The sequence below is a fragment of the Hemibagrus wyckioides genome, linkage group LG23 (genome assembly GCF_019097595.1).
Source record: "Hemibagrus wyckioides isolate EC202008001 linkage group LG23, SWU_Hwy_1.0, whole genome shotgun sequence".
Classification (NCBI taxonomy): Eukaryota; Metazoa; Chordata; class Actinopteri; order Siluriformes; family Bagridae; genus Hemibagrus; species Hemibagrus wyckioides.
The window spans coordinates 20,641,850-20,651,849 of record NC_080732.1 but is presented as its reverse complement, the minus strand read 5'-3'; the positions used below and the strand labels follow the sequence as shown (position 1 = coordinate 20,651,849).

General features: G+C 43.2%; 1 protein-coding gene across 2 annotated transcripts in view; it reads right to left on the bottom strand.

The window, feature by feature from the left end:
* Nucleotides 1-1,145: 1,145 nt before the first annotated feature.
* The window catches only part of eomesb (eomesodermin homolog b), a 17,092-nt gene continuing 8,237 nt past the window's right edge, over nt 1,146-10,000 (bottom strand). The window contains exons 4-7 of one of the 2 annotated variants that reach the window (XM_058375761.1): nt 6,212-6,367; nt 6,059-6,120; nt 5,319-5,880; nt 1,146-2,643 (exon numbers count right to left, since the gene is read on the bottom strand). In XM_058375761.1, coding sequence (XP_058231744.1) covers nt 2,623-2,643; nt 5,319-5,880; nt 6,059-6,120; nt 6,212-6,367 — 801 coding nt within the window. In that variant the 3' untranslated portion in view covers nt 1,146-2,622. The remainder of the gene's footprint in view (nt 2,644-5,318; nt 5,881-6,058; nt 6,121-6,211; nt 6,368-10,000) is intronic. The other variant, XM_058375760.1, reaches the window with a different exon arrangement.

Here is a 10,000-nt window from a genome sequence, read left to right as displayed (position 1 = left end):
CACACTCTTACACACCACACACACTTACACCCCACACACACACTCTTACACCCCCCCCACACACACACTCTTACACACACCCCTCACACACACTTACACACCCCTCACACACACACCCCACACACTCTTGCACACCCCTCACACACACACACTCTTACACACCCCTCACACACACACTCTTACACACCCCCCAGACACACACCCTTACACACCCCTCACACACACCCCTCACTCAACCCTCACACACACTCTTACACACCACACACTCTTACACACCCCACACACACACACACCCACACACTCTTACACACTCCTCCCACACACACACACTCTTACAAACCCCACACACACTCTTACACCCCTCACACACACTCTTACACACACCCATCACACACACTTACACACCCCTCACACCCACTTACACACCCCTCAAACACACACTTACACACGTCTCACACCCCTCACACACACTCTTACACACCCCTCACACACACTCTTACACACCCCACACACCCCTCACACCCCCCTTATATTGTTCTATACTTATTGCTCTACCTCAACCCTTGTTTATTTCATCTGCTGCTATATTCATATTTATATTTCTGTTTATTTCTATTTTGCACTCCCTCAACCACTGATACTGTATTTTTACACAATACACGTTGCCAGGTCCCAAACTTGTACATCAACTCATTTTATTTAATTTCATTGCACATGTTCTTTTTCTTTTTTGTGTTCTGTGTTTTTGTCTTGTCTTTTTGTACTTCCTGTCTCTGCACTGTCTTGTCGTTGCTCTGTTTGCACCTAGCTGCACATTTTACACTTTATGTGTCTTGGACAAGCTCCTGTCCTAGCTCTGTGTTGTTCTTGTGTTTGATCTTTATGTTGTATGTTTCTGTAGCACCAGGGCCTGGAGAAACGCTGTTTCAGTTCACTCTGTACTGCGTCAGATATACGTGGGGGAAATGACAATAAAGCTTCTTGAATCTTGAAGAGTTAATTTGAAGGTAAAGATGATGACTTTGTAGAAATTTATGGATTTATGGATGCGGAAAATGAAAGGAAAATGTGTGGAAACGTATTTTTGAAACTGTTTACTGAGAAAAGATGATTATTGTTGTAACTGAGGCTGTATATTTGGGCTGTGCTGCGGCGCCCCCTGGTGATTATAGAGCAGGATGTGAGCGGTCAGGTTGTGCTGAAGTTCAGTAACACAACCTCACACCCTATACAAGGGCAATTCAGCTCCTTCTCATTAACATGACCACGCCCCCTTATCTCTCTCTCTCTCTGTGTAGCTTAGTGTGTAAATTGTAAACATGAATGCTGTACAAAAAAATTAATAATCCGTCATTTATAACTTTCACCTATATAACGCTGCAGAATCTGATGAATATGTTTATTTATAAAATTTAATGTAAAATGTAGATCTAAATATTCAGAAAAAATCTCACTGCTGTATTCACACAACATAAAACCATGGAAGAGTCATGAGAAGGCATGAGAAACTTTACTTACACAATTTAACAGATTAAACACAACGGAGTCACACCATCACAGAGTCACGTCACAGTCTCTGTTACACCTAAACCGCCTTTAACACTGATGCATTGTGGGTAAATCGGAGCAGAATCCCCGCAGCATACACACGTCAGCGTTCCTTTGTAGAAATGAGACGTTTAAAATCCAAGTGCTTTATTTCATCAGGCGTTAAAGTACATTTAAGCTTCTTCTGATTATGGCTCACACAATACACTGTGATCATTAACACACATCAGCGCCAAGTTCAAGACAAGGCTCGCTAACGCAGACGGCGATTAACGTCTCTCCTGTTCTCTCACAGGTTCTCTCACAGGTTCTCCCTGTGGTCCACATGTTCTTACTGAGGAGCTTCATCAGAATTCTGTTCCTTCTGAAATTTCACATCAAATGATGTTTTGAACAACTTTCTGAAATATTATAATATATTTTAAACAATATGATGACGATGAGCATTTCAGTGACATTTACTTTAACTACAGAAAGATTTTTAACTATAAACTCATATCAGAGTGTAAAGTGCAGGACCAGTGAGTCACTGATGCTGCCTTCAGCCGGATGAACGTTTCAGACTCAGACACATCCACCTGAAAGTCTCAGGATTCCCGAGAACTTTCCCGAGCTGGAATTCTGAGACATCGTTCCGGCACAATGAGGAGAACCGAGACGATTCCGCCACAGAGAGCAGTGTGTGAGGTTTTTTTTGGAGCTGCAGATGATGAGCGAGAAGCTGCTGTGTGGTCCAGTGCGTTCTCTATCTGCTAGATCTGAACACTTTTACGTACTCGATGTTCAGCTGTGTGGGAGGAAATATCTTCAACCAGTGTTTACAGTTTCAGGTACTACACCTCACAAACCACATGAAAGCCTGCAGAGATTCAGCCTTTGTGTGAAAAACAATCGCTTCACATCAGTCGTGTAACAGAAAGGCGTTCGTCCCTAAACGCACTGAGATGTCCGATCTGATGTCTTGGACACTGCCGGGGTCAAGGGAGCAAAACCGGATCTGGTCTTTGGGAGAGAGGGAGGGAGGGGCATACCTGTCAATCACAGTGACCCTAGCCAATTGCTAGCTCATGCATGCTAGCGGGGGCTTCTGTCACACTGAAAGATTTTAAAACAGTTTTTAAATCAAGAGATCATCATTAGTATTTTACTGCAGTTTAAAATAAGTTGTGAATGAGGACGTGTGTGTGATGGTGTGTGTGTGTGTATGTGTGTGATGTGTGTGATGTGTGTGATGTGTGTGTGTGTGTGTGTGTGTGTGTGTGTGTGTGTGTGTGTGTGTATGTGTGTGTGTGTGTGTGCGTGTGTGTGATTTATGTTTGTGTGTATGCGTGTGATGTTTGTGTGATGTTGGTGTGTTTGTGTGTGATGTTTGTGTGTGTGAGATTGTGTGTGTGTGTGTGTGTGTGTGTGTGTTTGTGTGTGACGTCTGTGTGTGTCTGTGTGTGGTGTGTGTGTGTGTGTGTGTGTATGCATGTGTGTGTGTGCGTGTGTGTGATTTATGTTTGTGTGTATGCGTGTGATGTTTGTGTGTGATGTTGGTGTGTTTGTGTGTGATGTTTGTGTGTGTGAGATTGTGTGTGTGTGTGTGTGTGTGTGTGTGTTTGTGTGTGACGTCTGTGTGTGTCTGTGTGTGATGTCTGTGTGTGATGTGTGTGTGTGTGTCTGTGTGTGATGTCTGTGTGTGATGTCTGTGTGTGTGTGTGGTGATGTCTGTGTGTGTGTGTGGTGATGTCTGTGTGTGTCTGTGTGTGTCTGTGTGTGATTGTGTGTGATGATTGTGTGTGATGTCTGTGTGTGGTGTGTGTGTGTGTGTGAGATGATGTCTGTGTGTGTGTGTGATGTGTGTGATCTGTGTATGTCTGTGTGTGATGTGTGTGATTGTGTGTGTGTGTGAGATGATGTCTGTGTGTGATGATTGTGTGTGTTTGTGTGTGTGTGATGTGTGTTTGTGTGATGTCTGTGTGTGTGTGATTGTGTGTGTGTGATGTGTCTGTGTGTGATGTTTGTGTGTGTTTGTGTATGATGATTGTGTGTGTATGTCTCTGTGTGTGTTTGTGTGTGTATGTCTGTGTGTGTTTGTGTATGATGTGTGTGATGTCTGTGTATGTCTGTGTGTGATGTTTGTGTATGTCTGTGTGTGATGTTTGTGTATGTCTGTGTGTGATGTCTGTGTGTGATGTTTGTGTGTGATGTCTGTGTGTGTTTGTGTGTGATGTCTGTGTATGTCTGTGTGTGATGTGTGTGTGATGTTTGTGTATGTCTGTGTGTGATGTTTGTGTATGTCTGTGTGTGATTGTGTATGATGTGTGTGATGTCTGTGTATGTCTGTGTGTGATGTCTGTGTGTGATTGTGTGTGTCTGTGTGTGATGTTTGTGTGTGTGATGTTTGTGTGTGTGTGTGGTGTTTGTGTGTGTCTGTGTGATTGTGTGTGTGTGTGATGTGTTTGTGTGTGATGTGTGTTTGTGTATGATGATTGTGTATGTCTGTGTGATGTTTGTGTGTGTTTGTGTGTGATGTCTGTGTGTGATGTGATGTGTGTGATGTGTGTGATGTGTGTGATCTGTGTGTCTGTGTATGTCTGTGTGTGATGTCTGTGTATGTCTGTGTGTGATGTCTGTGTGTGTGTGGTGATGTCTGTGTGCGTCTGTGTGTGATTGTGTGTGATGTTTGTGTGTGATGTGTGTGATTGTGTGTGTGTGAGATGATGTGTTTGTGTGTGGTGTTTGTGTGTGATGATTGTGTGTGTTTGTGTGTGTGTGATGTCTGTGTGTGTTTGTGTGTGTGTGATGTCTGTGTGTGATTGTGTGATGTCTGTGTGTGATGTTTGTGTGTGTGATGTCTGTGTGTGATTGTGTGTGTGATGTCTGTGTGTGATGTTTGTGTGTGTGATGTCTGTGTGTGATTGTGTGTGTGATGTCTGTGTGTGATGTTTGTTTGTGTGTGATTGTGTGTGTGTCTGTGTGATGTGTCTGTGTGATGTTTGTGTGTGATGTCTGTGTGTGATGTTTGTGTGTGTTTGTGTATGATGATTGTGTGTGTATGTCTGTGTGTGTGTCTGTGTGTGTTTGTGTATGATGATTGTGTGTGTATGTCTGTGTGTGTTTGTGTGTGATGTTTGTGTAGTATGTCTGTGTGTGTTTGTGTGTGATGTTTGTGTAGTATGTCTGTGTGTGTTTGTGTGTGATGTCTGTGTGTGATGTCTGTGTGTGTTTGTGTGTGATGTCTGTGTGTGTTTGTGTAGTGTGTGTGTGTGTGTGTGTGTGTGTGTGTGTGTGTGTGATGTTTGTGTATGTCTGTGTGATGTGTGTGTCTGTGTGTGATGTCTGTGTGTGATGTCTGTGTGTGATGTCTGTGTATGTTTGTGTGTGATGTCTGTGTGATGTCTGTGTATGTCTGTGTGTGATGTCTGTGTGTGTCTGTGTATGTCTGTTTGTGTATGTCTGTTTGTGTATGTCTGTTTGTGTATGTCTGTGTGTGATGTCTGTGTGTGATGTCTGTTTGTGTATGTCTGTGTGATGTCTGTGTATGTCGTCTGTGTGTGATGTGTGTGTGATGTGTGTGTGTGTGTGTGATGTCTGTGTGTGATGTTTGTGTATGATTGTGTGTGTGATGTCTGTGTTGGAACTCACACTGGGACTGAGTTTATTGGGGAGTGTGTTAATGCTGCCTACTGAGTGGAACACAGTGATAATATGACTGTGTGTGTGTGTGTGTGTGTGTGTGTGTGCGCGTGTGTTTAAGTGGCAGTGTAGAAGGCGCAGCAGCTCACACTCTTGGGGCCAGATGAAACATCTTTTCCGTAGTTTTCCGATCGCGAGTCCTCACACTTGATTGGTGGCGAGTTTTCAGTGCTGGACTCATCACGTGACACGCGTCTGCGTTTACACACCGCAGTGTATGCCACAGACTCCGCCCAGTCATCCTCACGCACTTTGTCCTGACTTACGCTGTTACTCGGCCGAGGGGACCAGGGCAAACTGGCAGGTATCTTGTTCTGGTAGCTGACCTTTGACCCCCAGCTGGTGGCCATAGAGGCGAATGCGGAGTCAGAGTAGCAGGTGAGGGCGCGAGAGCTCAGGGCATAGGGCAGGTACTCTGACTCGTAGGGCTGCTGCACCGGGGTCACGAGCCAGCGGTGGGGTGCGGTACACTCCTCCGGAGGCTGCAGCGAGCGGTCAGCACTGTAGAAACGGCTCGGGGGCAGAGCGTTCACAAACTGATCATGCAGGAACGGCTGCACCGGGTAGCGGGCGCTCGAGACCAGCTGATGAGTGCGTGGGGAATCAGCAGGGGGCGGAGTTAACCTTTCACCCTCAGGAGCCATGTACATCCTACAAAAACACAGAGCAAGACAAGATGGGTTTCTATTTGTGCCACTAAAACATCTCCAACATTAATGTAGAGAAGTAACACACACCAGCACTGCGCTGGATTCAGATGATTTAAATACAGTTAGATGACAATAATAATAATAAGAAGAAGAAGAAGAAGAAGAAGAAGAAAACTGACGAGTCATAGTTGTCTCTAAATCCTTTGGCGAATGGATTGTGGTCAATCTTCAGCTGTGTGATCTACAGAGGAAACAAAACATAATGGTCACATGATCAACAGCACACAAACAGCTACACACAGACAGATACAAACTGTGTGTGTGTTCTGTACATCAGTGTTCTGGTATGCAGTCACAGCAATGAACTGGCTCTCAGGGAAGACGAAGGTCTGTGTGCGTGTCTCTCTCTCAGAGTCCAGACCGTCCGCAGGAACCTCAGAGATGTGCAGCCGTGGCTGATATTTATGCAGCGACTGCAGGACGATCATCTGCACAAAATATACATCATCATCATTATCATCATCATCATCAGTGGTTGACTGGGACAGTAATTCAGGCAATTTGACTCCATCCCAGGCCACCTTTGCTGCTGTGGTCATCACCTCCACCGTGTTCCTGTAATCCACCAGACTGATAATCCTGAAGGTTAACCCTATTAGTTGATGTAACATGTAGACTACCAGACCAATTATAAATGAATAAACAGGCCTAAATGATCCCTAAAAGACTCACTAGGAATACACCATCTATACTACTAAAAAAATCTTGACCCTCTAACACTTACTCTCTCTATTCTACTTCTATGCTATCTACTTCATTTCTTTTATTTATTATATAAACCCCCTGACCCACTAACACTAGCACTCTCTATTCTATCTATATTCTTTTTATTTATCATTAAAACATGCTACACATCTTGCGTTAGACTAAACCAGACTGGACACAGCACTTACATGTTGTTGCTGGTTTCTTGGTTTAATTTTGATCTATTGTTAGTTGTTTTGGATGAAAGCGTCCGTCTGCCAGATGATGATGTAACGGTCATGTGAACGTAATTCTGACCGATCTACTCCCCATATTCGAGCGCACACCCTTAAGTCACTCTGGCGGTACTTTGACGTTCTACACCAGATCGGTCAGTGCAGTGCCACTTCAAGTCCAACACACCTATTACCTTCCTCTGGAAATAGCCAATCAGGCAGTGCGTCACTGAGGTTGGGTCATGTGGTGATGTCATTTTCACTTCACGATTTCCTGATTCGTAGGCCCTGTCCACACAAAAGCGGGTATTTTTAAAACCACAGCTTCTTTAATGCGGTTTGTCCGTTCGTCCACATGCAAACGCAGCATCAGGTCAATGAAACTGAACATTTTTGAAAACTCCTGCCTGGGTGAAGTTTTTTAAAAACTCTGGTTTCAGTGTTATAGTATAGACAGCAAAACCGGAGATTTTTGGTTTGCGAACAGGGTTGCCAGACTGAAGATTTCCAGCTCAACTACAGCTTAAAACCCGCCCATTTCAAAAAATACCATCACAAAATGCATACTGTTATAACTAATACAATAACAAACAGTTATAACAGTTAATAACTTTGTGATATTGGCTTAACGAGTAGAACAATTACAACAATGACTCCCTTGAACCTTATTGGCTAAACTGAACCATATAATTAAAATGTCAGCATTATACATTACACTTTATTGTAAAGTTCGTTTGAATAGAAAATTAATAAAATATCATGATTATAGTCAAAAATAAAAAGCTGCCAGTTGCATCAAAAACCAGCCCAGATTTTATCAACCCGCCCAATGCACTTTTTCCTGGTGAGACTTGACCAAAAGAAGCCTAATTGGGTGGAAACTTGCCCAATCTGGCAACACTGCTTGTGAAGTCGGCGTCTCTGGCTTCTGATTGGCCAAAATGGCTTTTTCTTGACAGCGCTACAGACCAGGTTTCGCGTTTTCATGTGGACGAGATTTTTTTTCAAAATGAAAAAATAGCCGTGTACGTGTGGACTGGACCGAACACTGAGAGATCCGTCAATTCATTCCTAGCTGTATACCAGACTATCACATGTCAACGTGATCCACTGCACCGCGGCCAGAACCACCGTCAGGTCACAGAGAAATGTCCCACTCTGCCCCTGATCATCATCATCATCATCGTCATCATCTCTATCATCATTACCATCATCATCATCATCATCATCATCATCTCTATCATTATCATCATCATCATCATCATCTCTATCATTATTATCATCATCATCATCATCATCTCTATCATTACCATCATCATTTCTATCATCATCTCTCATCATCATCATCATCATCATCATCTCTATCCTCCTCCTCATCATCATTACCATCATCATCATCATCTCTATCATCTCTATCCTCCTCATCATCATCTCTATCATCATTACCATCATCATTTCTATCATCACCATCATCATCATCATCATCATCTCTATCCTCCTCCTCATCATCATCATCATTACCATCATCATCATCATCATCTCTATCATCTCTATCCTCCTCCTCATCATCTCTATCATCTCTATCCTCCTCCTCATCATCTCTATCATCATCATCCTCTCGCTCCGCAGTACTTGAGCGATCTTTTAGTCTTTTATGATCCGCCACGCCTACTCCGATCAAAGGGTGCTAGTTACTTGGTAGTACCTCAAGTAGCAAAGGCTACAGCAGGGGGCGGAGCTTTCTCTTTCAAAGCCCCACAGTTATGGAACAGCCTTCCAATTAGTGTTGGGGATTCAGACACAGTCTCAGTGTTTAAGTCCAGGCTGAAGACACATTTGTTTAGTCAAGATTTCAGTGTATAGTTTTTCTTAGGTAAAGGAGCAGATCTGAAGGTTCATGGTCATAGAGTGTTTGGTGTACTGGGATGTTTGGATGCTGTCATCTTACCACCCTCACATGGTCACTCAGGTCACTGACTGTGAAGTGGTTGGACACTTTATGTCCCGGGAAGCCTTCATGTCTGTGACCTTCTGGCTCTCCCTTTTAGTTATGATGTCATAGTTAGTCTTGCTGGAGTCCCTGCCTGCACTTTACACATAATTCTACACTGCCTTTAAGCATCACATGATCAGAAACTTAATATCTTTCTCGTTTTTTTCTCTGTGGAGCTATACACCCCACTCCTGAGCTCCCAGTGTTTGCCAGTTTCCAGTGTGACCACTGCCCTACCCCTGGTCGGAGTCTGGTCACTTGGTGGTGCCCACTGATGCTGTGGATGGATCTGTGTGGACCAGGAGACAGCCGTGGACAGAGCCACTTGGGGACTTTCACACCATCACAGATCTGCCATTTCATCTGTCAGCTTGTGACAGCAAAGAACTAGTGTTTATAATGACCTTAGAAACTACACTGACCTAATAGTTCCTCATGGTCATTGATTTCTGTTGTAGAAAGGACATTAATCAGCTACAGTTACATTATTTTCTGTTTAGTGTCACCCAAATGAGGATGGGTTCCCTTCTGAGCCTGGTTCCTCTCAAGGTTTCTTCCTCATATCATCCCAGGGAGTTTTTCCCTGCCACCGTCTTCTCATCATCATCCTCATCAACATCATCACCATCTCTATTATCATCATCATCATCATCATCATCACCTCTATTATCATCTCTATTATCATCACCTCCATCATCATCATCATCTCTATCATCATCATCATCATCATCATCATCTCTATTATCATCACCTCCATCATCATCTCTATCATCACCTCTCATCATCATCATCATCTCTCTCATCATCATCATCATCTCTATCATCATCATCATCATCATCATCTCTATCATCATCATCATCATCATCATCATCATCATCTCTATCATCATCACCTTCATCATCATCTCTATTATCATCATCATCTCTATTATCATCATCATCATCATCATCATCTCTATTATCATCATCATCATCATCATCATCATCTCTATTATCATCATCATCATCATCATCATCATCTCTATTATCATCATCATCATCATCATCATCACCTCTATCATCATCATCATCTCTATCATCTCTATTATCACCTCCATCATCATCATCATCATCTCTATTACCATCATCACCTCTATCATCATCATCAT